General features: G+C 34.6%; 1 protein-coding gene across 1 annotated transcript in view; it reads left to right on the plus strand.

Annotated features, from left to right (window-relative positions):
• Positions 1–18,555, plus strand: part of KHDRBS2 (KH RNA binding domain containing, signal transduction associated 2) — a 518,085-nt gene that overhangs the window by 478,670 nt on the left and 20,860 nt on the right. The window contains exon 8 of the mRNA XM_088795635.1: positions 11,523–11,581. Within this exon, the coding sequence (XP_088651761.1) occupies positions 11,523–11,581 (59 nt within the window). The remainder of the gene's footprint in view (positions 1–11,522; positions 11,582–18,555) is intronic.

The following is an 18,555-nucleotide window of genomic DNA, read 5'->3' on the forward strand; positions in this document are numbered from 1 at the left end:
GAAAACAGTATGGAGGTTCCTCAAAAAATTAAAAATAAAATTACCATAATAACCTGTAATTCCACTTCTAGGTATTTATCCGAAGAAAACAAAACAAAAATGTTAATTCAAGAAATGTATGCACCACCCCCCATATTCATTGCAGCATTATTTACAATACAATTATCCAAGGTATGGAAACTACCTGTGTCCATCGATGAATGATTGGATAAAGAAGATGTGCCATATATATATATATATATATATATATATATATATATATATATATATATATGATTTCCATATATATATGTATATATAAATATATATACATATATATATATATATATGTATATGGAAATCTTGCCATTCACAACAACATAAATGCACCGTGAGAGCATTATGCTTAATAAAATACATCAGACAAAGACAAATACTGTATGATCTCTCTTATATGTGAAATGTGGAAAAAAAAGAAAGCTTATAGACACAGAGAATGGATTGCTGGTTGCCAGAGGTGAGGGGGTAGGAGAAATAAAATTAAAACAAAATTTTAAATAAATATGTAATGTATCTTTTCCTCTTTGTAGCCCCAGAATGGTACACAATAAACATTTTTCTTTTAATTTCATGTTGTCACAATTTTCTGGGTAAATAGAAGGCAAAGCTTTTGCTGTCAGTCCCATAAAAAGGTTGAAAAGGAGAAAAATAAACTTAAAGTTTCCATACTTTAAAGCCCAAAGGTCAGACTACCATAGCTTAAAGGCATCTTGTCTAATTCCCCGGCTCATTTCCTATTATTTTGTAGTTTAATAACATTTTTTATGCTGTCAACTGGAAGCTTTTAAAGTAAATACCAAATCTACTTTTCCTGATACAAACATATCAAAATCTTTAGACCTCCCATACATTTCTTATATATAGTTAGAGGATTGACTCCATTTCTTATATATCATTACAAAATTGACTCTAATTGAAGTGAAGTTGTAGAAGGAGCGAGGAAATTGGTAAAGGAAATTGGAGAGCTCATTCCAAATAGAACTGAATGCTAACGGCTCAGTGGAATAAGACAGCATTAGGACCCCAAAATAGGAAGATGAATCCAGAGGAGAGTACACAGAGGATATATGGTAATCAATGCAATGGGTTGTTGGATGATGTCTTCAGGTTCGAAGGTAGCTGTTTAGAATTGGAATGAATGCAAAGCTCATCAATTCCAAGACTTCAGTTAACTCATTTAGTCAATAAATCTTGAACATCTCCTATGTGTCACACACTAGGTTACCACCTGTAAATATAATGATAATCCAAATAGACCTGACCTCATAGAAATCATATTTTAATTGGGAAGACAGGTGACATTGCAACAGTAACAATGCTGTATGTCGGAAGTACATGGCATTGTCAGAACACATTATAGTGTTATTTAGGATCTGAGAAGTCTTCCTAGAGCAAGAAATAATTCAGGAGGGAATAAGAGGGTGTTGAGAATTTTGTATGTTTTTGTCAGGCCCTTGTTCTTTATGGTAGCTGCATTTTTCTGAGAAAGAGAAGAGGTAAATGTAGTGGGGAGCTCACAGCTCATCTGATCTTTCTAATCACAGTCAGCCCAAGATCATACTCACTTTAAGTAAATCCTTTCCCATATTTTTGTCTGGTATATGCAGATAAAGTTGAGAATGATTGTTTGAATACATATAATGGTCTACATGAATTGTAAATTGTCCCGGTGAGTTCTCTCATCAGATACACAAATGTTCAGATCCCAGATTCACCACTGAAGGGCTGGGTAGCTTAGGACAAGTAACTTAATCAGCTAAACAGGTTTTCTCTTCAGTACTTTGCCTAATACCAACTCAAAAATTGTTGTGGTAATTAAATAAGACATAGTATGTGAAACTCTTGGCAGTCTTTTGAAATATTAAGTGCTAGAAATGTATTAGATATACGTTTTTATGGTTATTATAGCTATTATTGCTCCTGTGAGGAGAGAGAAGAATTCAAAGAGACCAATGGTTAATTTCTTGTTTAAGGTCCCTTCCTATTTAAAATTTTTCAATTCTAAAATTCGGATGGTAGAAGTGGTGAAGGAGTAGGAAAGAAGTTTCAAATCAATACGGAAGTAGCATTGAATAGATGTAGAGTCTGTCACTGCAAACGTTATTAAAATATTAGCAAAAAGAGAATTAAGCAAATCACGCTTCTTTAGGATTCACACATTTGAGTTTGGGCCTCCGAAATATCAGACTTAATTCATGTATTCCTCTCAATATCCACCAAATCGTCAAAAAGTATGTTTTTGAATGGCTAACTAAAGTTAACCAGCATTATCCTCTTTTTGTGTTGCCTTTTAATCTCTGCAAAGTTGTGGTGGTGGGGGGGGTGGTTCGGGGGTGGGGGTGGGGAAAGACATTTAGCGGTTCAAACTGCAGATCCTGAATGTAGCATCTAATGAAATTAAATAATTATGAGTTATGTTCACAAGTAATTTATCCTAATATGCAAATTATCTTATTCATGTTTTAATTTAACAAAAAAGCCCAAGCTCATGGATATAAAGGAAATAGAAATGCAAAACCACAAGGGACATAGCAATTATGAAGGGAAATATTCATTCTACACACATGTACGTATCCATTAATTTATCCAATAAATATTTATTGAGTACCTACTATGTGGTTGATGCTCTGCCAGGTGCTGATGATACAGTGAAAAAAGGAAAGATACCACCAATGGGGATTTGTTTAAGGCAAAATGTAGTCATGTCGGTCCCCTTCTTAAATCCTTCATTGTCTTCACTGCCTCTAAGATAAAATCCAAACTCCTTACCAGGACTAAGACAAGATCCTTGCAGATGTGGCCCCTGCGTCTTTCTCAAGATACAGTGTTGATTTGCGCCTCCGTCTCCCTTATGCTAACCCCCTGGCCGTCCTAGAGGAGTAGTTGCCAAGGCCGTGCCTTTTCTTGCCTCTGACCCCTGCCTGTAAGTCTCCTTCACTCCATTTACCCAGGGAATTAATTCTTCCTCTTTTTCATGGTTTCATCATTTGATGAATAAAAATAATAATAATGAATGAATCATGCCGTATCACTTGTTGAATGGCTTTTCTGCTAGCTTGTAATTTCCATGAGGGCTTTTTCATTTCCACCTGTTTTGATTTTTAATGTTTTACAAAATAGACAATATGTCTATATGTAGCTGTCAGGATTGTTTTTGCTTTTGTTTTGTGGTTATTATACTATTACTTTGTATAGCCAAGAATAAAGGAAGTGAAAGAATATGGTGGGAGAGGTGAGTGAAAAGAGATACGTGCAGCTAGTTTTTGTGGAAAGATAGGATTTTTTCTAGAAGGGCTAGACAAAAGAAAATCATTAAAAAAAAAACTATTTGCAAATAGGTCCAATTTTCCACCATAATAATAAGGTTGATCAGATGTTGGTAAACTTCATCCTTAGTGCTGGAAATAACAGATACCCCCCAAGGGAAGACCCAGGGATAACAGGACTAGCAGGTAACAGGACAGTAACATGATGTGGAAGAAAGCTGGGGAGCCTTGAGCTAGTTGGTGAAGTCTCCCATTTCTCCATCCCACCAATGTGTGTTTAATGCCCTGAATGATACTGAGGTTGTGGCTGGTAGTAAAAATGGATACATGTACCTGTTGGTTGCACTCATTAATCTACACTCTAGGTTTACAGCTTAGTAAGTAGCACTTTTATGGAGCTTTATGGAATTTACCAGAAAGATTTGATTATCATATAAATGGATATAAAATAAAGGAGCTACCAATTTGTAATTTGAGGATGGGATTTGGACTGAAAATTTATCTTTACGTGACAGATATTTCTGGAAATGCAATGTAAATGCACAATATAACAAGGTTTCAGCATAAAGGCTTAAGAGAACAAATTTTAAGAGCGTCCACTAAAGTTAAAAATTAGTTAGATGAGTATAAATATTTTATATTTATATTTTAATCAAGTTCCTTTATCCCTTCTACGATATTTTGTATTTCTTACTTTTCTTCCATGGAAAAAATAATTAAGAAAGTTTTAGTTGAAACGCACTCTCTTCTGGTCCTGATATCATACAAATCTTCAGCTTAGTCAAAAATCAGGGAAAGGCTGAAAGGAAGGACAACATGGCCTAAACCAAATGCAACTGGAAAATTATGAATGTGGGAGCTTCATTCATATTTAGCTTTACTCTTATGTAGCTTTAATCTTATGAGGGCCCCTACAAACTTTGGTGTATTTGTAATTTTTTTAATTATCTCAGGTAATTTTTATAGCCTACCAAGGAAAAAGCAAAAATATTAAACAGTGTTGATTTTTTAAATTACATCCTCTATTTTGTCCCCACTTATACGAGTCTAAATGGTTTGATTATATGAATGCATTGTGTGAAGCAGTGTTATCATTTATATTACTGCCAGTATCTCTATTTGTAATATTAGGATGTCCAAAAATTGTCCTTTACAAGCTGGTTAGTCTCACTGACTTCTGAACCAGTCGGCTTTACCATTAAGGTGGTGTCTCCTGCCCCAGGAACATAAACACCAAAGGCTAGATTGTGAATCACTATAGAAATCTAGGAGTTATTATGTCACAGGTAGGCTCACAAGAATTTGCTTGGAAAAATAGTTTGATAATGGTGAAGGTGTATTGGGTTTCCTAGAAACCAAATATCACCGTAATTTTTTTTTTCTATTGTGCTCATGTCCATTTAATTAATCGTCTTACTAAACTGCTAGCATAGTCTATTTAGGGTAAAATGCTCCTCTATCCACCAAAAACAAAAACAAAAAAAACCTGAAAATTTTCATCTCTGATTTTTTTGTCTTGTTTTACATTTGACCATTATTAAATTAACCTGACATTTTTCCTGCCGCTTTTGTATTCATTATTTTTTCCAAATATTAGTGTCTAAATTCTTGATGTCAAAAGGTCAAAATGTTGTATAGAATTTTATTAATATTTATATATTGTTTAATAAGTCAATGCACCTAACATAGTATATGCTGATTGTATGTGTCAGTTCCTAGGGTAATTATGTGTGCTGTAACCACCAGAGTAATTGAGTTCCAAATTCCCAATAATTGTCATAGTTTTAATTAACACCTCCATAATTGTAACAGTATGTTTAGAAACCTAGATTGCTATATTTTCTAAAATATAAGATGAAATAATAATGATTTGAAAAGTAAATAAGCTGCTTGTTTTTATACTGAATCCATTTATCCACTTTTACTCATATTTTAACATAAGTAAACAACATGAGACTGAAATAGATGTAATAAAATAGTAATATTAATAGCTTTCTGAAATAATGAAAAGCATAGAGCCAATACCATAGTCTTCTTTCTCTAGCTGAGTCATATATGTTTTTAATGTTGGAAAATAATTCAACGGTGTACAAGGCACACATGCATTTGTCAGTTACATTATTTCTACTTTTAATCTGGGTTTCACTCATGTTAGAAAATAAATGAATGATTGTTTTTTTCTTTTTTACGGTTTCCATTGCTGTCAATATAAGTAGACATCCTTACTGAAGCATACACAAGTTTTTATAAAGATATTACAGCAAAATATTCTAAGAGTATTCATGTTCAAATGTAGTCATCTTTTCTTTGAATTATTTTATTCAATCATTTATTCATGCAACATTCATTTACTGAGTGCCTGTTCATGCTCAAGGGATTGCTTTAATTGTCAACTATATTATTTGGGGAATGCTAAGCTTCCATAATAAGGAGATCCACAATTTAGTGGCCCAAACAAGAGAATGTTTTACCTCCTCACACATTATAAACTAGGGCAAGTAGGTGGGCTCTGCTCCATTACATTCAGGAATCCAGACAAGTTTGTTGCCATTTGTCTTAGTTGGTTCAGGCTGCTATAACATAATACCATAGGCTGGGTGGCTTATAAACAACAGAAATTTCTTTCCTACAGTTTGGAAGGCTGGGAGTCCCAGATCAGGGTGCCAACATGGTGGGGTTCTGATGAGAGCCCTTTTCTGCGTTGCAGACTGCTGTCTTCTGTATTCTCACATGGTAGAAAGAGAGCAGGAGAGCTTTTTTAAGGACACTAATCCTATTCATGAGGGCATCACCTTCATGATCTAATTACTTTCAAAGACCCCACCCCACAAATGGATTTTAGAGGGGAACCACTAGAAGTTTTCTATGGCCCAACCTCTACTCATCTAAATATGAGTGGTATACTCTTCATTAAACAAACAAAGATACACCTACCTTCTGCCCACAGGGAAAAATCCAACGTCAGTTTCAATTCTTTCAACCAGCTCGAAATACAGAATCTCTGGGAAATAGGCAGACATAGTCTACAATGGGTCTTAATACGGTACTTTTAAGTCTGGCAATCTATAAAATAATAGACAGATTATCTTTCCTGCTCTCTTCCCCATAAAAAATATCAAATATAAAGGGGTGGAAGAGGAACATAATAACTACAATAGAAATTTATTTTGGGAAACACTGAAGGCCCTATAGGAAATAACAATTACAAAATCCTGCTGAACAGAGATTAAATGACACCTAAGCAGCAGCATTGAAATAAGTTTTTTGATTAGTGCATCTGGCAACCTCAGTTCTCTTTTATGGAAATTACACTCGATTTACTGGAAGGTTCTTCCTTATCCTAATGGATAAAATGGGCTCATCCATGGCCACATGTGAGTGAAGTAAAGTAGAGCACGGCCTCACTGAGGACAGTTTTACAGCATGCTTCCATCAGGTGCATGTTTGGGTGTCTGAGGATTGTTCTGGGGCTCACATATGTTATCAAAGTCTAATGGGAAGATGTGAGGGAATCTTTGAGCAACATTCGTTATCCCTTGCTACTGGAATACAGAAACAGTTGATTTCTCTAATCCTGTTAAGCCCTAAATTTCTGAATCCTCTGCCATTTTAAGTGATAGAACATAAATCAGGCATAGATAATTTTCCTTAGCAAAGTTCTGTTCACTTTTGTTTCTTCTGGAAAAATGGCTCATTCTCACTCAAGCTTATATCGTTTACAAACATTTCTAAAAGCAGCAAGGATTATTAACAGCAAAGATTACTAACAGGATTTGTCCAGCTTTTTTTTTTCCTGTAGCGCCAAAGTATACACAGGCCAATAGCCCGCCATCCATGTTTCTGCTGGCAATGGCATAACAAGTGTCATCAGGTTTCTATCCTACAGTATTTTTTTTCTTGCACTCTTCACCCTCCCATTAAGTCAAAGCCACAAGTTTTGGAATTTTAAGGGCAGTCTGCCCTTCTACATATTATTGATTTCAGTATTTGACTCAATTGTTGTATCAGAGATGCAAAATCCAGTGGCTCAAACAAGACAATTTTTTTTTTTCTCATAACAGTCCCTGAGGTAAGCAGTAGTTTAGAGTAAATCTGTTCCAATGTGATCAGTAGGCACGTTCCTCCCATGTTGTGGTCCATGACTTCCCAAGGCATTGTCCTTATTTACATGGTAGATGCCAAATCATCACTTTGAGTGCATTCCACCAACAGAGGAGGTGGTGGTGCCCGAGTCCAAGGTGAGGAGCTTCTTCTTAAACTGGAAATGACCTCAAGGTTGCCACTCTCCCTTCTGTGTACGTCCCATGTTTCCTGACTTAGTCACAGGGCACATCTAGCTGCAAGGGTGGCGGAAGAGTGTATTTTTCATCCATGTAAAATATCTTCCTATGGAAGAAGTGAGAAGTAATAGTTGAATAAGCGAAAGTATAGACTCAGGAAGAGTCCATTATGATTATTATCCATTTTTTCCTTTATTTTGCATTATCTATTATCTTACAAATGTCTTGTATGTTCCACTTTACTCTGTTTAGAGTTCTGAAAGTAAAATTTCATCTTGGTGTGTATGTATCATTTATGATATACAATAACTGCAGCTTCTTTGTCATGGTTTTTCTCACTACTGTGCTTTTTCCCTCTCTTATCTGCATCAACTCAAATTAAAAGGAAATCCAATGAAAAACATAGTAATGCCGTTAGATAGTGTTTGGTCTTCATAGAACACATCCTGGGAAACATAATCAGGCTGACTCTCAGGAACATGATTGACTGTGAGGAAGGCAGGGAGAAGCTGCTGTCAATGCCCTCATTTTTCTCTTCATCCCCATAAATGGGAATGCTGCTTGTTACATCATATTCTTGAGACTGCAACTTCTTGATCATCCAGGATATCAAAGCAACAACTTTCAGGAATTTGTTACACATACATCAGGGTTCTCAATTGGGTTGCATCATTTCTAATAAGATAAGTCTGTGAAAGAAAAGATGAACATCCAGCCACCAGCATGGTCTGAGACTTCTACAATCTCAAGCCATTAGAAGGATGGGGAGAAGAACATATCACTGTACATTTTTCTTAGGTAGTTTATCCTGGGCAATGATGGCTGGGCTGGTTAATCTCCCCTCCAACCCCCCCAACTTTACACAGGAATTGAATTTGTGCATTACCAATTGCCTTCTTTCTAGGAGGCAAACTTCTCTCTGTCTCTCTCTTTTATCTCTAAAATGTAGACTTTCATTTTGTATTTTCTGCTTCTCTTTCCTTACTATCAATGAAATCTCAAGTATTTAATTTAATTAGACTTATAAAATTACCTTGAGGGATAATGACAACCACATAATTTGGGGCTTTTCTGTCTTTCCTTCCACCTTAACCCTTTGGCTTTGATAGCCCACCCTCACCTCTTATATAATTTGGTATTTGGTATAAAGCCATTTCCTTGCCACACGTCTATATAATTAAAAGGAATTACTAATCTTGAGATAATTTGTAAGTATAAATTCATGTATATGTAAATTTATAAATTAGGATTTAGACAGAGGACTTTTAAGTGAAAGAGCTTATTTGAGGGGAAAATACAGTGTATCACAAATATTTATAAATCCCTAAGTAAGATTTAAAAAATGCATTTATTATCCAAATACTAAGCTCATTTAAAATACTTGACATTTTTTGTATAGTATTTTAAAAAATTATAACTTGGTTACATTAGGCTACTCATGTAAAATGGTATCTAGTCTCCCTATGAATAATTCAGGTCTTTATTCCATAAATATTTATTGAGCAGCTATCATGTGCCAAACATTGTTCTAACCAATCATCCTGAAACCATGACTGCAAGTGAACAAAGTAGAGATCAAGTCCTATATCAGGGAGCTATTAAATTCTAGAAGTGGGAAGCAACCAATAAGTAAGTAAAGAAATGTGTGTTTGCTTGGTTATATGATATGTACAGTGGTGATTGACAAACACTAAGATGAACAAAGCAAGGTAGGGATGAGTGAATGCTAGTTTAAATAGATTAGTGAGAGAAACCTCTCACAAATGACATTGGAGTGAGTTGTAAAAGAATGAGAGAAGAGATCACTAAATATTTAGGAAAAGCACATTCTAGATACTGGGAATAGCAGATAAAAAGGTGCTGAGACAGGCATCTGTTTGTCATATTCAGGGAACAGCAAAGTACCCTGAGCAGACTGCGCAAAGGAGAAAGTGGTAGAAGTCTAAGAAATAGTAGGGGCCAATGTGTGTAGGCAAAAATAAGATTTTAAAAATTTTTTTCCAAGAGGATATGGGAAGATATTGATGGGTTTTGAGTAGAGAACTAATATGGTCTAATTTACTTCTATAAGAATTACTTTGACTGCTAAGTGGAAAATAGCAACCGAGGAAGCAGAGCCCAGAGACCAGTTCAAAAGATATTGTATTTGATTAAGTGAGAGATGGTGAAACTTTAACCACTGTCACAGCTGTGGAGATGTTTACAAATGTTCAAACTCTGGATATGGTTTGTAAGTAGCAGTGACAGAATTTGCTGTTTGATTAAAGATTAGATGTGAGAGAAAGGATAGGTCTCCACAATTTTCAGCATGAGTAACACTATTTAAGGTGTTGTCTGTTATAAAGACGGGAAGCAGCAAACCTAAGTTGGAAAGAAAATCAAATTTTACATTTGGATATGTTACATTTTACATCCAAATGGAAATGTACAGAAGGCAACTGGATCTATGAGACCAGAGTAGAGGCAAGGCGCCAAGGCTGAGCCTATCACTTTGAAGTCATCAGAGCAGAGATGATATTAAAGCCATAGGATCAGATGAAATTGCCTAGAGAGTATCAATAGAAAAGATGAAAATTCTAATCACGGAGCCCCTGTGGCCTTCGGGATTAAGTGGCTGGAAAAGGAAACAGGTACCAGTAGAGAAGCATGAGGAAATGGAATGATCTGAGGAGATCCAAGAGAGGCCATCTCACCGTGTTTCCCCGAAAATAAGAGCTAACTGCACAATCAGCTCTAATGTATCTTTTGGAGTAAAAATTAATATAACACCCGGTCTTATTTTAGTATAAGACAGGGCCTTTACAATAATATAATATAATATAATATAATATAATATAATATAATATAATATAATATAATATAATATAATATAATATAATATAATATAATATAATACTGTGTCTTATATTAAATTTGTTCCAAAAGACCCATTTAAAGCTAATTGTCCGGCTAGGTCTTATTTTCGGGGAAACACTCCAGAAGCAGTTGAAGTGTTTGAAAGAGCAGGAAATGATCAACTGTGTTAAATGGTACTAAAGTAAAATGAGGACCAAGTCTTGACCATTGAATTTGAAAATGTCAAGATACTAACAAGAGCTGTTTCAGTAAACAGCCTAACTGGAATGTCTTCAAAAGTATATGGAAGGAGACACAGTGAAAAAGAGTGAGAAGAATTGCCTCTTTTCAAGCAATTCTGCAGTAAAGATGCAGAGAAACGGACATTCGCTAGAAAGAGATCTCGGGGGTATGGAGGAGTTTTTGAGGATGGGAGACATAGAAGATACTTGGATGCTAATAGGAATGGTGCCTTAAAGGCAGAAACTATTGCTGTGGGACAAAGTGATGACAATTGCAGTGGGGGAAGATTTTAAGTAACTCGAATAAGAAATGGAGGAAGAACACCTCTTTCTCAGTTACTAAAATGTGGAAGCATCTAACAAACTGTTAAGTAAAAACAAATAGCTTATAAATTTGAGAAGTGCATGAATGTACTGTGGAAGGCTAAAGAGGAGTATAAATATAATTTCAGTGTTTGAAAGTGAAGATAAAATTGATGCATATTTCTTAAAGTAACAGCATTAAAAGCCATAGAAAATTGACCAGATGTCATCTTATATAGCACTTTTTTTCTCGGAAATAAACCTTTTACAACTCTCCTCTTGACAAATTTTGAAGTCATTATACTGGTATTTTAGGAGAAATTTGATTAATAAATTAGAGGATAGAGATAAAGAAGTACTGAGGTGGCATGACAAAAATCATAGCCCTCCTTGTCGATAACCTGTATTTTTCTTACTACTTCTTTAGGATTGTGTTTTTGCCTAGAGGTTCTTGAGATACTACCTTAGCACACACTCTGCTTTCAAATTCCATATGAGTTTGTGGGTTGTTCCCTCTTGATTACAGTAACATTGACTGCTGTCTAAATCTGTTGCAGTGTGCCTGAATATTATGACTACGGTCATGGAGTAAGTGAAGATGCCTATGACAACTACGGTAAGACCTTTTCTTTACTAAAACTATGAAATCAGAACATCCATCTGTCACTGACAACTAGAAATTACTTCTAGCTTTCTCCCCCTAGTTTTAACAGAAGTCTAGACTAAATTGATTTATGTAATTCCAAGGTGAGATTTGACATACGGAGCCAGTGCTAGAAAATTGGACAGATCAATTTTGATCAAAATTTCAAAAGCAATTAATCACAATCATAAATCATTTTCAACAGCAACAGTGAGCATTCTGAATAGTGTCTTCTATTTTTCACTGTGTCCGTTGTCTGACTCATTGATTTCGCAATAATCATATGTCTTTCCTGCTGTTACAAAGATCGTCAGAGTATTATACAGTTAAAATATTTAAAAATGTTTAAGGGCCGATACTGTAGTGTTCAAGTTATTTTCTACATTGTGCATAGTTCTTAAAATTGCCAAATAACACTTGGCTCATAAGAATTAATAGTCAATAAGAATATTAGCCTATAAAATTAATTAATTTCAAAAATGCATTACTTAATTAAAAATACATATGACTTAAAATTAAATGTAATTCAATTCAGTAAGATTTTATTTTGTACCTATGATATATCAATGTAGTACATCACTTGTGAAGAGTAGTTTCTGGTTCCTTAAAATACATCTGCACCATCAACAGTAGACCACGTGGAAAAATACTCATTTAAATGTTCCCAGTTCTGGAGTTTTAGAAAAATAATGCCAAGGCCATTCTGTTCCTCTTTATGGGGAGCAGTGAAGGAAATGATACATGTTCCCTGTGGGGTTCCACATGATAAGGGTGCAGCGCTTCATTGGGAAGGAGAAGGAATGGTCCAGACATCTAGAGGAAAGAAATAAATTGCTCCCTCCTTGGAACCAGAGTCACTAGATGGACTCATTCTCTCAGTGGACTACTACTAGGCTGAGTTCATTAGTAGGAATAGAAAAATGAACCAACACCACAATTGCCATTCATAAGTTGAACACATTATATATTCTTTTCCATGTATTTCTTTATAATAAATTGTAATATTAAGTACTTTTATCTTCATTTGTTCATAGGGAAACTGAACAGAGGTTAAGTCAATATGAGAGTATAGCTGTGCAGCTCAACTTCTGTTTTTATATACTCAGCAGTGCTTAGAACACTATTACTTGGGGCTACCACAGTTGGGGTACCTATTATGGCTCTGTGCTAAGCAATTTATGATGAAGATTAGATATTATGAAGACAACACTCGTTACACATTATATGTATATTTATATAATCTAATTCCCATTAGAATCCAGCAAGTTTCACACTCATACTGTCATCTGCATTTCACAAATGAGAACTAAGGCTTAGAGCATTAAGTAGCCTGCCTCAGTCAACAATTAGCAAATGACAGAGCAAGAGTGTGAATTCAAGTTTGTCTCATTTTGTAGGTGGGAGTGGGGTCAGAGTTCTTTGGACCCTGGGACAAAGAACAGGATCTGGTACTTTAAACTTGAGGGGATTTTTTTAAGGAAAGATATTCAGCTTGGTGAGATTTCTCTAAATCCTGCCAGGTGCTGACCTACTAATCTAGGGGGATGAAGGTTTCTATAGTATTCTCTTTCCCAGACTCCAGCTTCTCCAGTATCAATCAAATTGACCTAATCTTTCGCTGGTGTGAGAGATAGGGACATTCTCCAAAACAACTTAAGCATATTTTCAGAAATTGCTTCACAGAATTAACTGGTGATGGACAAGTTTTCATGGGTCTGACTCAGTTAATAAAGCACAGCTTTAATTTTGTTCTCTCTAGAGTTTTCCCTCATTGAAAGGAGGGGGTCAAAGGTGTCCACTGGTGTTTAATAAAAACACTAGCATCCAAAACCCAAAGCCACATCACTGGGCCAGCCAGTCTGAGCTGAGAGACTGCCTAGCACCCCAGAACACACCTAACTTGGCAGCATTCTCTGAGTTCCACACAGCAATAGGTATACGTCCATTGTTCCAGGCACATTCTTTAACAAATAGGAGACAAGCCACATGCCTTGTATTGTTAGTTACTGAGGATGATAGAGGAATAAGACACAATATGGGCCTTTCTTTCATTTATTCGACTTTAGTTTAGTGCACATAAGTGCTGCCAGGCTCTAGGAATATGGTGGTGTACAAGACAGACGTTATCCCTCCCTGGTTCCTGCTGTCTGCTGGTGAGAAACATGACTACATATAAAAAGTATGCCATGTTATAAACCATGTGATGCAGTGGTTCTGTAGAAAGTCAGAAAACGTTACTCATTTAACAAATATTTATTTAATGGCTAATACATATATTTAATTCATTGTTCTCACTCCTGAAGATACTGCAGGGAACAGTCTCTTGAAGCTTACATTCTAATGAAAAGACGTATTATTTATAAATTACATTTTTAAAAAGGAAATTTCATTTTCATTCACAGTCATTGTTTTCTACACTTGGCACATCAATTGAGGAAAATCACATCTATAAGCTTTACTTTACAGCATTACATGCACCAAAATCAATGGCAGAATGAAGTTGATGATATATGACTGGGTAGTTAGTAATGAGAGATGAAATTTCTATTTCTAAGTCTTTACATTCTAAACATGTTAATACCGTGTAAGGCAGTGGGGGAAGCATGTGAATACAAACTATTGCCTCTCAGACCTTCTAATGGAGATGCAGGAGCCGCCTCTACCATGCAGTAGAGGTGGGCTCATCTCTATAACCCACGGATCTCACAGTGTTCTTTTCGGTTGTTTGGTTGTCCTGCTACAGCAAAATCTGAGACAAACAATTTATTTTACTTTAGAAGCTACACCTAGGTTTCGTTCTGGGTCAAATTACAGTTTACCAACAAGCAGTTCTCTGCACACAGAAAGCAGGTGATAAATTATTTTTAATAAAGTAATGAGGAAAATTCAGAAAGGGGTTTAACTATTTGGACAGAGTAAGGAAGATATTAGTTAGGCAGCAATTTTTACTTCATAACTTTTATTTACCTATTTTATTAACTAAAATATCAGCCACACTGGCTATATTCTTAATGTTGAAAAACTAGACACATACATGCCTAGAAAAATCTTTTTTAGGGACCATGATCTTTTTTTCTTTGGCTGCTAGAATCTGTTGCCATTTCCTGACATTATTGAGAAAGCATTAGTTCAAGAATGCACCCCATAATCAAGGTGTTTTTTACTCTTTGTTTGAAAATGGTGATATGTCAACTCTTTATGCATTCTAATTTGGGAAGGGCTTTTTGATTTTCATGACAGAAGGATGATTGCTTAGAACAGAAATAATTTCAAGAGAAGATATTCCAGGGACTGAGCAAAGAAATTTCACCAATCCATTTCAGTCAATTTTCCATGGTGAAGAGTTCACTGAAAACAATGTGTGTGAGGAAGTGGAGTTGAGGAGGGAAGCTGCTTACAAACCAGGATTCCAGCAGCCAAAGCTCATCCCACTGCCCAGTAATCCTCTGGCTCACTGTGGCCCATCTGTGGTAAACTCTGGGCAACAGAATAGGGGTCAGGGAATTCTGAACAAGAAGAATGCCAATGTTTTAACGGGTGCAGATGTGAATTGATTTTATTTTTTAAGAATTGTATTTTGCCACAGTGTTTAGAAGTCTAAATATATGCATGCGTCTGATTAACCTAAAAAATAAGTTATTTCTTTTCTTACTCTAAAAATAATACACATAGAAATAATACACTATAGAAAACTTAGGTCAAAGAAAGAAGGAAATGTAAATCACCGTACGCTGCTATATTTGTTCATTTTTTACACTTTGTTATAAGTTTTACCAATTTTTTAATCCATCATGATACACATTTTACTTAAAAAGAGAACAAAACTGAGACTGCTGTATAAAAATTCCTTTATGATTTTTCTATCATAAAATGAAAAAGAAAGGTTTTCTTTCAGTTCTATATCATTAGGATTATACCTTGACAAAATGCAGAGTTTAATGTATTTCCACATGTGCTATCAGAATTAACTGCTAATATGTTCAGTTGAAAAGGGCTACTCCCTTCTTTTGTATATGCAGGAAATAAAGAGAATACTTGCATGTCAACCATATGTTCATAATTTAAATTTGGATAATTCTCATACTCATATTTTATATAGACAATAGAAAAAGGACTAAGTCAAATGACAAAAAATAATAAAAGCTCAGCATCATAACCTTGAAGCCAAATTAAATGAATATGCATTATATGTACTCAGCTTTTGTATTATTATGTAGAGAGAGCTTTAAGTGCAAGCTTCTTGCTGTTATCTACAATATCTAATGGACATAACATTTAAATAGCGTGTTTCCCTGAAAATAAGACTTAGCTGGACAATCAGCTCTAATGCGTCTTTTGGAGCAAAAATTAATATAAAACCCGGTCTTATTTTACTATAATATAAGACTGGGTATAATATAATATAATTAATATAATATAATATAATATAATATAATATAATATAATATAATATAATATAAATACCGGGTCTTATATTAATTTTTGCTCCAAAAGGCACATTAGAGCTGATTGCCCAGCTAGGTCTTATTTTCTGGGAAACACGGTATGCATGTGGAGCAGTGATTTGAGGACCCACTCATGTCAAATTGATTTTTTTTAGTTAATTATCCATACCTCACATATAACTAGCATCCATTTATATCTTTAAATCATTATATCTTTAATGAACAGTGCACAATCTTTTAAATCAATAACATTTATTCCAAAATATAAATCTTGCATCTCTACTTATTTGCTCACTTTCATTCTGAATTAGTAATTCCTCTCTGTTACATTTTGGTTGTGTGATGGCTGAAGATACTAAATCTCAATGGAATGTTTACATGTTTATTTAATAAGTAGCCCCAATTCTCAGTTTCCTGGCAACACCCCACACTCAGACTGTATGTGAGGAGGCTCAGGGTCAGTTGCGGCAGACTCCCTCCTCCACTGCTCAGGCTGGTAGGAAGAATTGTCGGGCAAAAGAAGCCTATAGACAGGGGAGAAGGAATGCTCCGTGGGATAAGTGGGTCTTGCATTCAGAAACACTCACGGATGGCACCTCTCATCCAGGATTCCTTCTGAAATGGTTTTAAATAAAACACCAGAAGTAAAATCCAATCATTCAGTGTGACACTTCTCTGAATCTGCATACATTTTGTTGTGTATATCACCTGATTGAAATTGTGTTTGTCTCTTTTGAGCCCATAAGTCATATTGAAATAAGAAATACGTTGACTTCCAAGAAAATCATGTACCCTTCTGGGCTTCACAGCAATTAAATTATTTAAGGTATTTACAGGTAACTTAATATTTAATATAAAACTATTTTTCTTGCAGCAATGAAAATATACAATTTTAAATATTAATTTTTTAAAATAAATATTGGACTAAAATACAATATAATTATTATTTATTATATTTGATATTGATATTCAGTAAATATTTCATTGATGTTAGTTATTATTTAATTAATATTTAAATATTATATTTCTGATAACTTGAGTTTATTCTTGGAACATGAATATTTGACTTACAGGAATTCCAAATCAGTTTCTGCTTCTTTCAAATATTTCCTAATTTATCAGTCATTGTAATTGTTTCCGATAAGTCTGAATAGCTCATGAGTCAATAGGGTGCATTTTAAATACAGTGCATAGACCAGCTTGGATAACCAATGCTTCACATAAAAAATACTTTCTAAATTCTCTCTGAGACTGACATCTAAGAATGGACAGCAATACTGTCTTCTCAGAGAAAAGAGCTGTTTATGAAAATGTATTTAAGGTATCAACTGAAGAGCTAATTATGCATCCATTCTTTAGTGGCATTTTAGATGACAGCTGTGTGGAACCAAAGAGGATAATATTAATACACTATCATGTGATGTATAAAAGCACAAAGAATTTTTGTGCTGTATTCTAGGGCATTTGAGTGCCTCACTTCAAGTCGACTGCAGAACACGAACGTATTCCTTTTCTGTTGAGGAGCTGGAATGATTATTATCCCAGTGTGAAAATAAGCACTGCATTGATTAATCTGTAACAGCAAGAGATAAGGAAGCTAACTGGCCATCATGCCAGCCATGTGATTCAAGAACAAAGATAGTCAATTCTTAATAGTAAATAAAAATACAAATTTGAAAAAAACTAATTTTAGAAATGAATTTGAGTTTTCTTAAAATGGGCAAGAATTTATCAGTCATTTTGAAAACTAATGTATACAGCAATTTATTTTTTTTAATAAATAGTAAGGTTGTTACATGATCAGCTATTGAGAACAATACTGCGATTTATTCAATTTAACTTTTTTGAACTTTGTTTTTATGGTGTTTCCCCAAAAATAAGACCTAGCTGGACAATCAGCTCTAATGAGTCTTTTGGAGCAAAAATTAATATAAGACCGGTATTATATTATATTATACTATATTATATTATAATATAGTGAAAGACTAATGATACTGTGCTTTTAAATCATTTTAAAATTCATTAAAAACTTTCTATTGACTTAAAAATTTTCTATTCCTTACACTTTCAGAGGTTATAGTGAAATGGATATCTAATCCAACTAGTCTTGATAATAAATGCAGATTATGTTGCTTAGGCAAGAAACAATCAAAAACAGCATGCACCACTACTTCATGGCTTGCAATGCTAATTTTAAGTTAGCTGTACTGACAGTTTCAGTTTTGTTTTGAATTATGCATTACTAAATTCAACAGTTTTTGGCAAAACTGGAACCTGTTTTTCATCATTTTAGGTCATAGATTCTTTCCCTAATTCAAGATTCATTTTAGAATCACCTGGTGAGTTTTGAAAAAATACCAAGGTCCAGTTACCACCCCAGATCAGCTATATCATAATCATTTTTTTTCCATTTGTTACCTTAGAAAGTTCTAAAAAGAATTTTAAGTTTATTGGAATAATATTTGTTAATAAAATTATACAGGTATCAAGTATACATTTGTA

The sequence above is a fragment of the Rhinolophus sinicus genome, chromosome 2 (assembly GCF_057876585.1).
Source record: "Rhinolophus sinicus isolate RSI-liver-muscle chromosome 2, RSI-T2T, whole genome shotgun sequence".
Taxonomy (NCBI): Eukaryota; Metazoa; Chordata; class Mammalia; order Chiroptera; family Rhinolophidae; genus Rhinolophus; species Rhinolophus sinicus.